The 18,911-nt window shown below is 45.5% G+C and overlaps 1 protein-coding gene across 1 annotated transcript in view; it reads left to right on the top strand.

The window, feature by feature from the left end:
• Positions 1-10,971: 10,971 nt before the first annotated feature.
• The window catches only part of AP1S3 (adaptor-related protein complex 1, sigma 3 subunit), a 56,568-nt gene continuing 48,628 nt past the window's right edge, over positions 10,972-18,911 (top strand). The window contains exon 1 of the mRNA XM_012642592.1: positions 10,972-11,104. Within this exon, the coding sequence (XP_012498046.1) occupies positions 11,102-11,104 (3 nt within the window). The 5' untranslated portion in view covers positions 10,972-11,101. The remainder of the gene's footprint in view (positions 11,105-18,911) is intronic.

Here is an 18,911-nt window from a genome sequence, read left to right as displayed (position 1 = left end):
CAAAGCTCACTCCGTGGTAGAGAGTTGCCGTGTGCAGCCTGGTCCCATCCTGAGTTCCTGGTTCATGGCCTAAAAACAACATAGGGTGCTTTCATAAAAGGCGGATTACTAGGCAGTGCCATTTAAGAGCTCCCTGACCCAGCCCCAGGAATGCTTGTTACCCAGTTTCTTGAAAGAGGGAACCTATACAGACTGAACGAGCAGGGCTGGAGGTGTGGGTGAGGCCACTCTCTAAGGGTAGCCACGAGAGTCCAGCAGGTGAGACACCCACCAAGGAAAGGAATAGACCTGTGGGGCTGAGAAGCTTCAGGGCTCAGAAAGGAAGGGAAGGCTCTGGCATAATCTGGAGCCCTGGAACATTCCTCAGGGGGATCTCAAAGTGAGTTCCAGTTTAATTAGTTCAATATGTATTCATTGAGGACACACTCTTGGGCTGGGGGTGCTGGGAGCAGGGGTTGGAGGGTGTTAGGGGCAGGGCTACAGAGCTGAATGCCATATCCCCCTCAGGAGCACGTGGGCTTCGGCCAATTATTTAACCTCTGTTCTCTGATTTCCTGACTTGTAAGGTGGGGAGAATAAACACCCCCAGAAAGTGTTGTAGTGAAGATTAAATGATAATACATACAAGGTTTTTTGAACAGTGCTTACCCACATACACAATGCCCAGTAAATTTTAGCTATTTTTATTTGCCAGACGGGGCCAGAAGATCAGAAACTTAAAGACTAATACGTCTCAGGGGCCTCATCTCTGGCCGCTGGTGGTGTCTGAATATCCTCGTCAAGATAAGAACAGTGTGGAGTAGATCCCAGTTTCCAACTCTGCCTTACCAGGTGGTGTCTGAAGAGCTCAAGTTATATTCCATAGTTTCATGTTAGGATCTTTCTTCTCTGGTCCCTCGCTGGCCTTTATGCTCTTTCTCGTGGGGACAGAGACCACAAGGTAATGGAGCACCCCCGGCCTGAGAGTCAAGCTTGGGCACAGCCATGGACTTGGACAAGCTGTCGTGGTGACTCTTTCAAGCCCGTGAACTTGGGTGGAAATTTTGAAGTTACAAATTTGAAGTAGCTGCAAAAGTGCCCAGGGGAACACTTAATCCAATCCCCAACCTTTGCATTCGAGGACCCTGAGAGCTAGTGAGGGTCAGTGACTTGACTCCTCAAATCAAAGGCAAGACTAGAACTCAGGTCTCCAATTCTCATCACAGGCTCCTGGGATTTTGAATCGAAAAGGCCCCTGGACAGCACATGGTCCAAAACTTACTGACTTCACAGATGATGACACTGAAGTGCAGTGAGCAGATTCCCTTGCCTGTTAAGTTATATCTGAAAAGGTGTCAACAAAATATACTTATCGAATGAACGAATGAATGGAGTTCCTAAGAATGGCCCTGGTGCATGAACAACATTTTCCTATGTAATACCATTAATTTTCTTCAGATCAGAGGGGAAAAAAGGTTCTTACGAGGAGGAGCTATTACTCAAAATGAACACAGGAGGTCTCCATTGCCATGTCATGGGCTAAAATGACCTTGGTTATTCTTGAAAGTCGTCAGCACTTAACTCTCATAGGACTGTTAGAATCTAGTCTTTAAAGTCCGGGACAAAAAGAGAATGTTTATGTACTACTTTGGGAAATTCCTTTAGATTTCCAACTCCAAATATTCAGACTTTCGTTTTGCCTGGAAGTATAGGTTTTATGTGAGAGAACTATCTAGTCAAATGTTCAATGATTACTAAATGGGAGAAGCGAAAAATGTGGGAAACTCCCAATAACCACCTCCCAAAAATATGATTTCCTGTGTTGCAGAGGGAGGCTTAGGTAAGCAAACAGCCTGCTGCCTAGGCCTGGGAGAGGTGACACCCTTTGGAAAAGGATTCAAAGGAAGGGACTGGGGGAGTGTTGAACAGGGCTCTGTTCACAAATTCTTTAATGATGAGAACTAATGAGATTGGGGTGGCATTCTGCACAGTAAGCTAAAAGAAAGAGGTTTTTTTTCTAATTAAATCCCAGCTCTTTGTCAGAGCCCACCAGGCCTGCCTTACCTGGCACCAGGATCTTCTCGTACCACCTGCTCCTGCCTTCATCCAGCTCCTCAGGCACTCGCCTGTCCTCCCATCCCCTTCACCTGGCTGGTCCACGTTCAAGCTTCAGGTTAAATGTCTCTTCCCAGAATTCCCCCATCTAAGTAAATTCCCCATTTTTCTCTATTACTGGCCTCTAGTTTTATCCATCATAGAACTTATCCAGTCTCCAATTATATTATTTTTGTTTGTGTGCAGGTTTATTGTTCGTCCCTCCACTAGATTATAAACTCTCCCAGGGCAGGAGAGCCATCTGTTTAATTTCCCGGTGCGTACGTACCTAGCACAGTGCCCCGCACTCAGGCACTTAATTTAGAATTGCTGAATCGGGCTTAATAACGAAATATATAATGGGAAATGGATGAGGTGCTTGTGAATAAGGAAAATGGCTCTAGGAGTCTCTAATCATTTAACGATTATTAATAAATTAATTGATAATTAATACAAGTTTTCCAGTCATTTATGCTAGAAAGTGAGGTATACCCTCTGCCTTGAATCTGGTATTCTCCACCTGGGCAGCCCTCAGGGGTTCACTTCTTATCAGGGAACTGACTCGTTACGTGTTTGGAACTGAGCGAACTGAAAAATAATTCACTCTGGAGCCTGTGGAACGTGTCGTCCCAGGTAGACAGGGAAAGTCAGAACTGTAACTCCTCTACTGGTCCCGGGGCAGATGCAGTCCAAGTATGACCTTCATGTTTGCCTAGGACAGCAGTTCACAAATTCTGGTATCGTCAACAAGAACTGTGAACATTTACTAAGGACTTACTAGGTACCAGATACCATGATAAATGCTTTTCAGGTATTATTATTGTGGTTAATTCTTACAACAAAACTATGAGCTGTGTACTAATGTTATCTCCCTTTACAGATGAGGAAACTGAGACACAGAGGTTAAGTCATTAGTCCAAGGTGGCACAGGTAATATGTGGTGACGCAGGACTAAAACCAAAGCCTTATAGTAGAGTCAGAGCTCACAGCCACCTCCCTATAAATTTGAACAGGTTTCCTGAATCAGCATTTCTCAGGCCTGTGGGGCTGGGCATGCTAGCTCTAGCATATCCTTCAGTGATGCTGTGTGCACAAAGCCTGAGGTCCCTGGCCATAGTGAGAGGGGACCAGCATCATCATGGCTTCCCAAGGCCATAGCAGGACTTGGCTTGCGGGCATTTGAGTTCTCTCTTCTAATCAGTGGTACCCTGGCCTGTGTCCAGGGTAGCAACTCCATAGCTCAGGCTGGAGGAAGAGGTGTGAACATGGCCTGCAGGACAGGGGACCCTCTTCAGAATTTTGCCCACAAACATGGAAAGGTTTGGGTGAAAGACATACAGCTAAATGAGTCGGGGAAAGCAGAGGACAAGAATAAAGAGAAGTTCAAAGTCTGGATAAAACACGTGCTGGAGGCTACAAGATAACACCAGTGGAAAGACAATAGTCTTGGGAGCCAAGCTAACCCAAGTTTGAATCCCAGGCTGTCTGCATCTTACTAGGCAGAAGTTTCACAGGTTGTTTAACTGTCCTGAGTCTCTGTTATCTCATGGATAAAGGAGAGAGAACTTTTACAGAACACCTGGAACAATCTCACTACTTTCTAAAGTAGTGGGACAAGAGAGGAAAGAAATGTGAAGGAGAAGAATGTGGTTTAAGAAAATAGATAAAGGGAGGATGCTGAATGAATTCTTGGAAATTGCTTGCTTCACCCACGTCTTAAAACACTAGGTCAAAAAGTTAGAATGTTTGATTTAAAGATAAGATTTACAACCAATATCTATTACCCATTAACAACACTCTTTATAGACCCACACTAGAAAAAGCCAGCATGTAACTAGATGCTTATGATGACATAATGTTGTGTCACAAGGATAAAAATTAGAAGACAACGTACCTGATTGCTTTTCACAGGAGAAGGGGAAGCATTCTCTCACACAAATTTCTGAATGCTGGAGACGGCCTGCTGGCATTTTCTCAGGTCACAATCTCCACCTTTGCAGGGCCACTGCAGGCCAATATGCTTTCATATTACTTACTCTGCAGAATTGTGTGCCGTGTGATCTCCCAAACTCTGCTTGTGCGTGCAGATTTCGGTTCTGCTTGTTTGTTGAGTTCCATGTGAAATGCGAGTGTGGCTCGCACTGCTGGTGACGTCCCATGACTTCCCACTCAGCTCTGCCATTGCTTTTAGACAAGCTTCTAAGAAGGCACATCTTAACATGCTTTGGAAATGGTATTTTGATCAGTGATTATGTAAAGCAGCTTTTTTGTCAAGTTAATACTAATCAAAATTTACTACTACTAGTACTAGCAGCTATAATTATTGATTCCTGACGATTTAATCCTGCTAGCATCTTCAGGCAGCATACGAATTATTATCTTCGCTTTACAGATGAGGAAACTGAGACACAATGAGGTTAATAAGCATTTTCCCAAAGCCACTTGGCTGGCAAGAGAAGCAGCTGGACCAGCACTCAGACACTGCTCTCCTCTTGGAAGACAATGCCAGGGCTCAGCACAAGTCTATGGATCCTCATCACTCTGGGCAGGCATCAGCTCTCAACCCTTTCCTGTTCCAGCTCACTTGAGGATAGGTGACTCTGACTGTTCTCCCACCCCCAACACCTGTGCTCTTGATTTTGAATCACTGACCTTGAGGTTCAGTCCCCGCCCAACATATATATTTATCTAGTGACTCTGCGTTTATGCTCAGCCTACACATGGCTGCAGGATCACATGGGGAGTTCATCTAAAAGCTGCAAAACCCAATATTGCTACTCATCAGGAGCACAAGGGTTTATGATTCTCTGGTTGACGTTGAAATTTAAATGTCAGCGGAGGAGTTCAGCACGATGGCCAGGAGGCTGGTAATGTATGATACCACAGTGGCATCAAGATTCAGACCTTTCACGCATGAAACTCTTTCCTCCTACACAGCCCTCGATCTGGCCCCAAACATCACTTCTGCGTATCGGGCGACTCATCAACGTCACCTACAACTCCTCCTGTTTTAGGCCACTGCATGTGCCCAGCAGTCCCAAGAACTTCCTGGAGCGTGAGACTTGTTTGAGCACTCAGAATTCCAGAGTAGGATGGATACGGGTGGTGAGGAAATGGAAACAAAAGTCAGACAAGAGTGGGATGCGGTGGTCAGGAGTGATGCTGGAGCGAGGAAGGCAAGTCTGCCAAAACTGACTGTAGGATTGAATCAAAGGCCAGTCCTCACCTCACACGCTCTGATTGCTTCAGTGGCTCTAAGTCTCACTCCACACCTATTCCCCAGACATACACTGCATTTTTAGCTGTGACAGTAACTGCAAGCTGACATCGAAGGTGCATCTGCAGGTCACCTCTTTTTTCTTTTTGGTGTAGCCCTGATAACCATCGGCATGCTTTGCTGAAATGCTTTGCGTTCAGCAAGACTAACCGGATGAGACACTCAGGAGCTGCTCCAGCCCGGTGCACTTATCTTTAGCTCAGTTAGTCTTTAACCAGATCACCATTAGGACTGGGCTCTGGTCTTAAAGACTCTGTTCACTCCCCGACAAATCTTGTTTGATGAAGGCCAAGTAAATCATGTCTCTTTACAGATTTCGAAGATTATTGTGAAGAATTCAGTAGCTATCAGGAAGGACTTTGCATAATTGCACAGCAATAAATGCCCTGTTTGCCTTTGAACAAACACCCTTTTTCTTTTTAACAGACAATCTATCACTTAGAGTGTGATAAAAGAACAATTTGAATTCAAAGTCTTAATTAGTGTATGTAGGTAATCTGGATTAAGATACCATTAAACCTCTCAGGCAGAGATGAAGGTAACTCTAGGGATGTTTGTCTCACTCTTTAATAATTTCACATTCTCACAGACCTGCTCTGTCTGCGAGAATGCTGCAGGATGTCAAGAAATGATAGGCCAGACCACTCTTGGTGATATGTCTGTAGCTATGGTTTTTTTTATTTTTTGATTTTTCTAGTGAATTTGTGGTCCCTAAAGATAATGGTCAAAATTAACTTATGGAGGGACTGATGGGACTTGGCCATCCGGGCCATTCCGTGAAGAGGAAGGGACCTGCTCGACGCATCCTCCACAGAGAACATCCCCCCGGGACCAAACCTGCAGCATCTGACTCGCTGGCTTTTGCACCTTCCTCGGGGATCTATCTGCCTCCCATCATGGCTGTGGCTCTGGGACTGAGACCCTTCTTTCCACCAATCCTGAGTGCATGGAAAGCACATTGTAAACATGCTCAAGTAGAAATGGAAACAACTTGAGAGTTTGTGTACTGCCTTTCTAGGTGATTAATTTCAACAAGCGATACAAGCCACAACCTAAAGGGACTGAATCTTTGAGGAATTTTTGCTTCTACTGGGGATGCGTGCTGTGTGTACGACCGTACGTGTCTATGAATTTTTTGGCCGGATTACCAGTTCCTTCTCAAAATCTCAAAAATACATTTAAAGTCCCGCTCAATTGGGCACCGAGCTGTTTGAACAGTTCCTTCTGGCATTACGTCCCTATGCCTTGCAGCTAAATGCCTTCTCAAGTTAATCTCCTTCAGGCACAGCTTTGTTCTAGCTGCACACTACTAACCCCTTGCCTGGCACCCCCTCCCGCATCCTCATCTTGGCTCAAAATCCTGTGATATCTCTTCCTTGTCTAAATTATTTGACTGGCATAAGTGCTCTTGAAAGATTGGTCCAAATGAACATTAGAGGCTTTGAAACACCCACTCTTCTAACTTATGCCACATTCCGGCTGAACTAGGGAGGCAGTGGGAAGACGAGAGCCGTCCAAGGACTGAGCCTGGGTGTGGCAATGCGCAGAGGTTTGCAAGATGAAGGGAATTCAGCAAAGGCAATAGGACATGCCTAGTGAAGTAGAAGGAGAGCCCAGAGAGGGCGGTCATGGAGGCCAAGGAAACAGCGTTTCCTGGATGGTGGTCAGAGGCTGCCGATGGGTGGAGTGGAATGAAGGCTGAGTGTTGCCCGTTGGCTTGAGCAGTATGAGTTCATTGGTGATCTCACTGGTGATGTCCCTGATGGTCTCAGTGGTGATCTAGCGGAGTGGTGGGGGAAGCCTAATGGGACTGGGTTCAAAAGAATGCAGAATGAGAGCCTACAAAGATAGTCATGGGTAACTGTTTGAGACATTACTGTTGGGGGCAGCAGATGAACCAAATGTGTGATCATGGGTGGATCCTAGTGTTCGGACCAATGAGTGGGGACTGAATTCAGAAGCAGACACTGCATGGCAGGATCCAGGATCCAATCAGATTGAGCCCTGGCATCACCCCATTGCAAGATCGAATCAGACCATGCCTCATTACCCTCTGACTATACAACCTGCCCCAACCCCCAGCTCTGGGAGACAGATCTGAGTTTCACTCCTGCCTCCTTGTGTGGCCACCTGACAATGAACCTGGTGCTTTGGTGAATGGCTTTCCATTGCGTGTGGGCAAATGAACGTATTAATGGTTCATTTCAGTTACAAAGGCTTGGTCTATGCTTCCAAGATGGTGCCTTGTCACTGCATCCTCTGCAGGGGACAAAAGCTGTGCCTTCACATGGCAGAAGGGATGGAAAGAAATATAAGGGCTGAGCTAGTTCCCTCTATCCCTTTTATAAGGTACTAATCCATTCATGAGGTGGAGCTCTTGGGACTCAATCACTTTCCCAAAGGCCCCATCTCTTAAAACAACCGCAAGAGGGATTAAGTTTCAATATGAGTTTTGGAGGGAACACATTCAAACCATAGCAGTAGGATTTTAATTTTTGTTTTACAAAGTAAATCTCTTTGTCTCTCCTCTTTTATCTCTATAGAATACAAATCTGAAAGGAAATACACCAAATTTAACAGTGGTTATTTCTTCTTTTTTCCTTCTTTGTGTTTTATTTTTGAGACAAAGTCGCACTCTGTTGCCTGGACTAGAGTGCCGTGGCGTCGGCCTAGCTCACAGCAACCTCAAACTCCTGGGCTCAAGCCATCCTTCTGCCTCAGCCTCCGGAGTAGCTGGGACTACAGGCACGCACCACCACGCCCAGCTAATTTTTTCTATTTTTAGTAGAGACAGGGTCTTGCTCTTGCTCTGGCTCGTCTTGAACACTGAGCTCAAGTGATCCTCCTGTCTCAGCCACCCAGAGCGCTAGGATTACAGGTGTGAGCTGGCCAACAGTGGTTATTTCTTGATGGTAGAATTAGAGTGAGGTTTTAGAACACTTTTCTGTATTTTCCAAATCCTCAATGAATATATAATATTTTGTAATTAAAAATTTTCTGAAAATATTCTTTAGAAATATATTGGGGAGGGTCCTTTAATTTGGAATAAAAATATCCTGTTTTCAAAAGTAAAGGGAGTTTCTAAAGAACCTAAGTCCTCAAACTAAAAGTTTCACCATGACAAGATGAATTCCTAGACACCGCAGAAGGAATTACTGGAGATGTTGATTATTTAAGACATTAATAAGACCAGGTTTCAATTAATGCCTGGGAAGGCATTGCATAAGCTGACTTTGAAGTTGGCCTTTCGTCTGCTCCTTTTATTTTTTTAAACTTGTAGCCTGATCTCTCGTAGTTTCTAGAAAGTATTTTGGTTTATGGACTTTCATCATTTTATTTTATTATGATGTCCCTAATTTGCTCTTCTCCCTTGCTGTGGACTTGATGGTGGCCTTTACTGCATTCTCTCTGCATCTTCCATTAATATTTAATTATAGAATAATCTGAGAAGTGAAACTCCTAAATCAAGTTGACCAAATGCCACGGTACTGTATTGTGAATAAATGTACACACACCAAATCACATGCACCAACTCGGAGCCGACCTAATCTGAAACACTGTGCACCCGGCTTCTTCCTAGGACAGCCGATTTTGCATCTAAAAGCCCCTTTATGATCTGACCAGGGAACTTCTCTTCGCGGTGGAACATCTTGAGCTCCAGAGTACTCTGGGTCCTCCCTGGGGTTGGCCTGACTGTTGGTGGACCTAACTGGAGTCAGGAGTTTGAAAGAGAGCAAAGATGGGGTTGAGAAGTCAAGACTCCAAAATGCAAGTTATTCCTCTGAGACAAATGGGAGACCAGATAAACATTGCTTAACTTCCCATTGTTGTGTCCTGAGTGGGTCGTCCAGGGGTGGGGGTTCAGGGGGAATCAGCTTAAGTCTTGGTGCCTTGATTCCACGCTTATCTCTGTCTCTTAGTAGCTACCTGAGCCTGCTTTGGCCTTGCCGCCTCTGAGCCTCAGGCTCTCGTCTGTACAATGGCCATGGTGGCCCCCCTTACAGATTGTCTTGAGGGCAGCTAAGATAGCCAATGTGAAGTGTCCAGCCCACTGAAAACCTCCCTCTTAGGTGATTTGGGGGTTGGTGTGAGAATCTGGAGGGAAGAATATGAGATGGCAGAAGCCTAGGAGAGCATCCACTGCCCATCTCAGCAAGGTCAGGAGGGAAGGCAAAGAACCCCAACCGTTTTTAAGTTAACCTCCCCTCCTCCTCTAATCACACGCACTTCAACGTGGGCCACACAGTAAGGGAACTTTCTCCTGCTTTAATATTTGTCCTCACTGTTGTGGCAAGAACACTGACATTTCTTCAGCTTTAAAATTCACTTTTAGTAATCCCATCTCTTTCCCACCAGCGATAAAACCCTTGCAGCAGACAGCTCTGGGTGCTTTTCATAGGATCAATCACGTCGGTGGCACAGGGGCTTTCTTTGGAGTCTTTCCAGAAGGACGACTCTTTTTTTTCCTTCAGACCACTGGTCTCACATCCAGGTCTCCTGTCACCTCCTCAGGGGGCAGCCTTCCTTGACCACTCAGCTGAATTAATGTAGCTTCCCTGTGCCTATCCCAGCAACCCAACCGTCTCCTTCTTACCATTCATTTTACTTCGTCATAATTTGTTTACTTGTTTTTTATGTGTTATCCTACCGGAGACTGTAAGCTCCAGGAGCAAGATGATCTGTCTGTGCCCAGCTGGGTCCCCAGGCTCCTCCTGTAGGCCCTGTGGCATGGAGTAAATACCGATAAATATTTGTGGCACGAATGCGCGGGTGGATGGAGCTCTCCTTACGTCCAATCACCTGAGCCGGCCCACAGCCCGCGCGTGGAAGGTGCACAACAGGTCCTGGGAAGGACTTTCGCTGATTTGGCTGCCCAGGAATGGTTCTTAACCCTTTTACGGTCACGGGTCTCTTTAGGTATTCGATAAAACCAATGGACTCTCTTTCCCAAACGAAATAAATATGCACTCAAAACTCCGCTTACAGTTTAGGGGTTTGGAGACTCCTAACATCCTAGGTAAAAACCCTAGACTTAAGAAAAATCAAGGGGAGGAGAAATTGGAGAACGAATCTTGCCACAAAGTCTTAGAAGAGACCTCTCCAAAGGGGGCTTGCTTAAAATTATCTTTGCCTTGGACTGCAGAGGTTTTTAAAAAATTTTTTTTAAGTGAGATGGGTGGGGGGAGGTGGGGGGTAAGAAATCAGTTCTAGCTCTGCTAACAGCTCAAGCTCAAGTGTATGGGGAAATATCGTTGCCAGGTCTGATAAACGTTTGTCGAATGAATGAAAGACACATTCGCGCGGCACAGTCAGGAAAGCAGAGCTCGCACAGCTCCCGGCGCAGGAGTTTCCGAGTGGGCAGCCCGCCCGCTCCTGGCCCACCTGCGCCGGGCTGCAGACAGGCCGCGTGACACACAGGTGCATTCGCACCAGGGGCGCCGGAGCTGGGCCGGGGGCGCGGCGGCCACGGGAGGGGCAGGAGGAGAGGAGAGAGGAGAGGAGGAGGGGGGAAGACGCGAGAGGAAGAAAGCGGAGGGCACAGCGGGGAGAGTGGGAATGGGAGGGGCGGGAGGGCGGAGGGAGCGGGCGGGGAGGAGTCTGCAAACTTTCAGTCCGAGGGCATTGTGGGAAGCAGCCATGGTCTGAGGCGGGCGCCTCACCTGTCAGCGCGCCGGCTCCTGCGCTCGGTTCTCGCCCTCGCGTCCTCCGCGCTCTCCGTCGCGCGGCTGGGGCGGCGGCGGCCGGGCCACCATGGTGAGTGCGGGGCAGCCGGGGCCGGCGCGATCGCGGAGGCACCTGCGGCGCCGGGCCCGGGCGCGCGGCCGGGCTGGGGTGCGGGCTGAGCCCCGCCAGGTCCCCGAACCCCGCCAGGTTCCGGAGCCGAGCGTGCGGGTGGCCCCGCCGCTCCGGACCCTGCGGGCCCGCGGCGGACGCCTGCCCGGAATTCCCGGCGCGCGGCTTCATTCATTCGATCCACTTTTGCCGAGCGCTTAGTCTGTGCCGGGCACGGGGCCCAAAGCGCTGGGGATGCCTCGGGGGACCAGGTGGAGCCCCCTGCGCTCGGGGAGCGTAGACTCTGGGAGGAGGATGCGGAGGGAGGGAAACGTGTAACGTGCGAGTAAAATGAAGATAACTTCCGAGAGTAAGCAGCGTTCTGACGTATCAGATACAACCGGCCAAGAGGCAACTTTTGATTCAGGGAAGGCATCTTTGAAGAGGTGATATTTTAGCCGCCGGAGGTCCTGGAGGGGCGCTACAGGTGGATCAGCGACAGCAAAGGGGAGAGAAGCCGCCCTTGTTTGTAGCTGGAGAGGTGGGTGGGCGCCAGATGAGGCAGGTCCTTATAGGCCAGAGTAAGGAGTTTAGTTTTTGTTTCAAATGAGTGGAGAAACCTTGGGAACGTTTTAGCAAGAAAACTGACCTTATCAATTCTGCACTTTTAAAAGATCCCTTTGGCTGTTGCTGGAGAATGGACTGGGTCGTGTATGTGGGAGGGTCAAGGTGGAAGCTGGGAGACCAGGTGCAGTGCTGCACTGGCCTGCTTTTGGGGGAAGTGCTCGGGCTCCTCTTGCTCTTGCCTGCTGTTTAGGGGCAGCATTTTGAGAGTGCAGCGGCGTGAACTGCACCAATCCCACTTCCCCAGGTGAACTTACTTCCCAAATCCGCAGAAGATAAGTGACCTGCGCTCTGTGGGCTCAAGTGGCCCACAGCAGGCAGGAGCGGATGGGACACGGGGTTAAGAACGATGATTGACAAGGAGAACTGTGGAGTGCTGAGCACCTGGACAGGAAGATCACCAATGCTGGTTCCTAGTAGAGGCTTGGCTGCATACACTAGAGGCGCCACTTTTGTTTGTTGAGAGTTCCTCGTAAATATGGCATGATGCAAAAAGGATGCTGTAAATAATGGAGCAGCTCTCTTGGCTTGCTCAAGTTTCCCAAGGAACAAGGTGACGGTGTGTCCAGCCCGCCGATGTCATTTGCCTAATGGAGGATGGAATAAGGCCATCCTTATATCATCCTGCGTTTCTGAGTGGTCAAAGCTGCTTTCATCCTGTGGGCTGGGGCAAGGTCTGTAAGGAATAGCGCTCTAGATAGCACCTGCTGTGGAGTTTTAGTTTTTCCTGCTGGTATTATATGATGAAGTGATCAGAAGTGTGGGAATTTCTCCAGCTTTTCTACCAGGCTTGCACAATGGAGAATATTAATGTTATTGAGCACTTGTGATAAGCCAAGCAGGATGTCCAACTCTTTACATTCATAATTTCATTCAATCCTTGCAACAACCAAATGAGGGTAGGTATTATGCTCCTTGCTTTTTACCTGCTCTGAGCTATGCTGGCAGGGCGTCCTGGGACAATTCCTTGACCTATGTCTCACTTTGCTCATTTGTGAAATGGAGATAATTGCTCGTAACTCATAAAGCAGCGGTTCTTAAAGTGTAGCCTAGGTACCCTTCAGAGTCCCGAAGACATTTTCTGGAGGTTTGCAAGGTCAAAACTATTTTCATAAATAACACTAAGACACCAATTTGACCTTTTCATTCTCATTCTCGCAATACTATCATGAAGTTTTCTTGTGCCTACATGAGCTGAGATAACACAAGAGATAGAATGCAGAAGCAGACAGGCGAGTCCAACTGTCTTCTAGGCCAGATTTTAAGGAGATTTGCAAAAATGTAAAACAATGCCACTTTTTTATATATGTTTATATATGCATACATATATATATTTGCTGCGGAAAATGTTACTGGTCGTAAAAATATTATTTATGTTAAGGTGTAATGTGTTTATTATTTTTAAATGAATTAATAAATATGTTTTTTCCCATTTTAATTTCTAATGCAGTTAATATCAATCGCTATAACCCACATAAACAAAAAGGTCTGTGGGGTGGCATTCTCAATTTTTAAAAGTGTAAAGGCATCCAGAATGTTTTATGATCACAGTCATGGAGTTGTGACAAGTACCATGAGTGACCGCATGTGAAAGTGATTTGAGCAGCTTTGCCCCTTGTAAGTGCTCTGTAACCATTACCTCTCGTCTGTTATCATGCCAAGTGGTAGGAAAGCGTAAGCAGCCCTCCTGTGTGCCCAGCGGCCCTGAGATCTTTCTTTTTTTTTTTTGAGACCGAGTCTCACTCTTTTGCCTGGGCTAGAGTGAGTGTAGCTCACAGCAACCTCAAACTCCTGGGCTCAAGCAATCCTTCTGCCTCAGCCTCCCGAGTAGCTGAGACTACAGGCATGTGCCACCATTCCCGGCTAATTTTTTCTATATATTTTTAGTTGTCCGATTAATTTCTTTCTATTTTTAGTAGAGACGGGGTCTCGCTCTTGTTCAGGCTGGTTTCGAACTCCTGAGCTCAAAGGATCCACCTGCCTCTGCCTCCCAGAGTGCTAGGATTATCCACCGCGCCGGCCTAAGGCTCTGAGATCTTTGTTGAGGATCAGTTTGTGACTATCTTTCCCCCTGCTCCGCTCCTGACTCTTGCTGATTCTTCCGTTAGCAAACTGGCAGGTACTTCCAGCCCCTAAGCCTCCAGCACTCTACACACAGAAGATGGCTCTTGATTCTGTTGTACTGGTTTCTAGCACAGAGATTTCATATCTGGTTCCTGTTGGGGCTGTGTTTGTGTCTGGATCATACTATTTGAGTCACCGGTGTACTTCTCTAGCTTGCCTTTGTTTTAGATGTCTCTCCCTTGGAAAATAATGCTAGGATTATTGTGCTTCAGGAATCCTGCAGGCTCTGAGCCCAGCGTGCTTAACAAATCTTACTGGGAAGAATTTACTGTTGAATGGTTGACAATGTTGATGGATGAAGGAGGATTTTGTTGATTCTTTATTTAATTTTCCTTTAAGAAGATACCTGTGAGGATTCATAGGGTGATGTTTGATAGATTTTTGGGACCTTTTTAAATAAAAATGCAAGTGGCCTTTGATTCATGTAGTCCACATGCTTCTGAAAAGTTGAAGTGACTTTTAAAACTATAATTGTGAACAAAATAGAATCGCCTATTGAAAGAAACTCAACTGGCAACTGCTTTGGAAATATGAATAATCACCTTTTTGAGTTGCAAATCCAGTTCTCATAGTGCATGTTATTTGTGTACAGTGAGATAGACTTACGCTAAAAAAATTGAGGATTTTTTCATGTGTCTGATTTTAAATCTGACTTGAGAGAGAGAGAGAATTTACCAAACTGAACTGTGAAGCCATTTGTCAGAATTCATTTTAGTTTCAAAAGGGATGAGTGCACCCTTCTGCTAAATCAGGTTAAAAAGTTTCCCACATTCATTGTAATCTATTGAGTTACACAGAAGTAGGAAAGGTGCAAAGGAGTTGAAGAGGGTGAGGGTGGAGAAACCGAACTATGAACCTGTAGATTCCGCCACACCCCCTCTCCCTCATATATCGATTTTATTGTCTGAGGCGTAAATGAATTGCAATAAGCATGTAGTAATTTTTGGCAGTTTAAGTTCCAGTTTGAGGGTAGTCTGTTCCATCATGACACTTGCCTCCTCTGAGGCTTGGTCTGGGCTCCTGGCCAGCTGTTAGTGTAGGGTACAGGGGCTTGGGAACAGGGGAGAAAAGTGATCCTTTGTGGTGTTCAGTTGTCCCAAGAGTGCTGGCCTACAACAGGCCTTTCCCACCAGTCTCCTACCACCACCAGTGAGACTCGTATTTACCCCTCACTTGTATTCTTGCTTCTGAGTTCCCATTACTCATTTTTTGGTGGTGAACACAGTCAACTGCTTACAGTTTTTGTATGGCATTTTACTAACAACAGCTGGAAGGAAATGACACAGCATGTATTTGCTGCATTGTGTTGTTAATGTCTGTTTTTTTGTGTCCCATGAATTCTTTCATTATGGGCTAAGACATAATAGATAAAACAATTACCCCTTCCTCCCTGACTCACACACAAATGAAGAAAACTCCTTTAATAATTCCCAGAGCTAAGTACTTCTTGATGTCTCCATGAATTGTTGCTTCAATTTTATTTTGCTATTCCTATAGCCAGAGGTTACTCTAGTGACCTGAGACTTCACTGTGATCTGGTTTCTTCCCTGGGGCTTGTTCTTGCCTCTCATAGAGTCTTCCTTTCCGGTATATCTTGTTCTTCCCTGACTCCTCTTCCTGACAAACTTCTCTGTTTTTCTGGAAGCATCCTAGCCATTTACTCAGGAAAACTCCCTTGAAACCATTTGAAGCCCCTAGATTCTGTGATATGAAAAGAATATACACAGATATCAGAGGCAAATGCCACTACAGTTCTCTCAGTGATACAGGAAACTCCCCAGCCAGCACCCTGACTAGCTAGAGAATGTATTTCTGGCGTAGCTGCTAATATTGAGAAAATTAAGAATTTTAACAATGGAAAGGAATTACTGCAAAATTGTTCAAGTTACAAATGGAATGTCATCAACTATCATTGGGAAGCTGGCCTTTGGCAAATCTCTGCCCAAATCCCAGGTCTAAAAACTTTCCGACAGGCATTGCTGGGCTCTGAAATTGCACGTTCTCAGTAGTTTCAGAAACTGCCTGGGGAAAATAACATGATTCCTCATTAGTCTTTCAGTGCGATGAGGCATAGACATAAAGTACATTCAGTCAAGAATAACGGCATTAGGGATTCTATATTTTAATGTCGGTGTTGAAGCTTCTCTAACAGGATTGCTGGGTTGGTAAGAAATGACTGGTATGGGTTGAAGTCCAGTGGACACTTACATGCTACCCCTTCCTTTCACACTGGGTACACTAAAAAGGAGGAATGAGGGCAGAGATTTGCAAACCGTAATGCCTTTACCCTTTGTGTACTCATCTTGCAGAGGAGGAATGTCAAGGGATTAACATGATGCATCCCTGGAGCATTGTTTAGAATAAGAATATTTTTATATTAAAACACAGATATACTTGGCTCCAAGATGCAAAATTCACACACACTTTAAAGACAAAACCCTAAGATGTCTCCTGTTTATGGCTAGCTGCTCAGGCTAACCTTCCAGATCTCATAAGGCTACCTGCCTTTTCTGCTATTAGAGTTATTTGTATAGAAAAATTTGCGGGACAGTGTTCTAAGGCAGGGGACAGGAAAAGTTCTCTGCAGAAGGCCAGATAGTGAATATTTTAGGCTTCACAGGCTCTACAGTCTCTGTCACTGTTACTCAATTTTTCGGTTGTAGAACAAAAGCTGCCATGGACAAGCCACAAATGGATGGAGCTATGTTTTAATAACTAAACTTCGTGTAAATATTTTAGATCAATCACACAGAAGAAGACTTTACTGTTAAGCAGTGGTTAGTCAGAACATCATCTCACTTCTACTTCATGGGAAGTTGCAGACTTTTTTGAGCTAGGCGGTGTGGGGACCCAGCAGTGGCACTTGGAGTAGGGAGCAGTGTTGGCCTTGGTGGCTACTTCAGGCCCTGCCACCTTCAGCCCTGCCTGGGCTGAGGAGGTGGGGCTGTTCCTCCAGCTGGCTCAGCCAGCCCTTGGCCACTTCCTGAGCCAGTTCTGACTGGGCAGAGAGTTCAGAAACCATATCCATCTCCCAGCATTTGGTTTCAGATTGGTGCCCTTGTCCATGGCCCTGCGGTGAGCCCTGGATGCGGGAGGTCAGGGCTTCCCCAGCCCCCTCCTGGGTTTACCTTGCTCATCCAGGTGTGGTATAATTTGTCAGCTTAAATCCTGTACGTTATTTCTCCATTTGTGTAAAATGAGGAGACAGATGTATATATGCCTATAAACATAAACTGAAAACTTTCAGAAGGGTATAGAAGAAAGTGATTATTTTGGGAAAGGGCTGCAGGCATCTGATATGATAAAAGGGTTCATTTTGTAAATTGTGTATTCTTCTAGACACTCAGTTTTTCCCATTTGCATGTAATACATTTTAAATTACATGAAAAATGACTCTTAAAAATATTGTCATTTATATTATTTCTCCAGCAAAACACTGTTTTGTTTTTCCCTGTGCTTTGTAAGTTCTCAGGCTTGAGTGTGTCTGGAATTGAGATGGAAGCAGAAGAGGCCTCTTTAAAACCTGCCCACATATACCCACATGTACACACTTTCTACCTACCTACCCACCTGCCTATCTACCTACTTAACTTGGGCTTTTGGCCATGCTTCTGGGACTCCTGACTGTACTTTGCCTTCTTTATGAAAACTAACAATAGCTGAGGGGCAAAAATGTGATTCATCTTTCTCACTTCAGTGACTTTTGGTAAGGAGGCAAAATAATATTTTTTGTTGCATCCTGAACCATTACAACACAGAGATGTGTGTCAGACCACCTGGAGTTAGCCTCTCTCTGGGTTTAGTAGATAGCTGAATGTTCCAGCAAGATTAAGAAGTCACGTTCCTGAAAAAGTCAGGAAAGGCCTGTCAAATCTGGCATCGGATTCAGATTATCACTGAATTGTTCTGCCTCAAGTTTCAGTGTCTTCTGCACAGGCCCCCATTCTTCCCCTCTCCCTTCCCCAAACCACCTCCCAAAATTGTGCAGCAAATTTTCATTATGCAGGTGAAGCTATGAGAGACATTAATAAAATTAAATTAACATTTCTTTTAAGAGAAGCGTCAGAATTCCACCTAGTGGCAGAACATGCTGTCAGAAGAGACATCTCTGTTGTATACACATTTTGCTGCGCGCTCCCTATGGAAGTGACACACAGGTGTCCTGCACAGCTTTTCATGAAGCCTTCATGTGTTCACTTCTAGAGGAAGGTGTCAGTGCCATGTGATGGAGAGGAGAATGTGGCGAGGCAGGTGACCCCAAAACCCCCTGTGGGAGCCCCGTGATCTTCGATACTGTGCTCATCCCTCTCCATAAGGTCGCCTGAGCATTGCATGAGCCTATCCAGTTCAATTAGCACAAGGCCCGGCACCTGGAACACATTCCGTACATGTTAGCTACAGTTATTTCTAAGAGAACTAGGAAAAACCTAATGAAAATACTTCAAAATAGTCCATGAGTTCTTTTTTTCCTGAGAATTTTTTTTTTCCTGAGACCAGATGAAATAAACAAAATATTATAGACTAAATATTGGGGAGATGGAGAAAGGTAAGACTTACAGTAATATCACATTTTTTTTTAAAAAAAGTGTGATTCAAAACTCAGCATGTAGAACTTTTTTCTTTTATTGTGTGAACAAGTGCATACTTTCAGTTTCTTTACTAAGAAGTCACATCATTAATTAAGTCCATGACGTATGAGTCCTGCCTTTCAAAGTCCACTTGGTGTCACGATATTAATAACTTAATGATTCAGGTAATCTAGTCTACATCAACAGTCTTTGCAAAAAATAAGGGGCAAGGGAAAGACCCGAATCTATAATAAGGCAGGTTCATGTCTTAGATGCCTGAACTTTGTTAGTGGTAAACTTTGAAAGGATATGATAGATGTTCCATTGCCCACCTCTTAACAAATTCTGCTTGCAGCTGAAGGCTTTTTTGTCAAGGTGTCAAGGGCCCAGGGGACAGATTTTTAATGAGTGCTGAGTAGACTGCAGTAGGAAGAAATTGAAAGTTCTTAACAAACATTTAAGTGGTCATTACC

Source organism: Propithecus coquereli, unplaced genomic scaffold, assembly GCF_000956105.1.
Source record: "Propithecus coquereli isolate 6110/MARCELLA unplaced genomic scaffold, Pcoq_1.0 Scaffold18, whole genome shotgun sequence".
Taxonomy (NCBI): Eukaryota; Metazoa; Chordata; class Mammalia; order Primates; family Indriidae; genus Propithecus; species Propithecus coquereli.
Note: the sequence above shows the minus strand (reverse complement) of the source record. Positions and strands in the feature narration are given on the sequence as shown.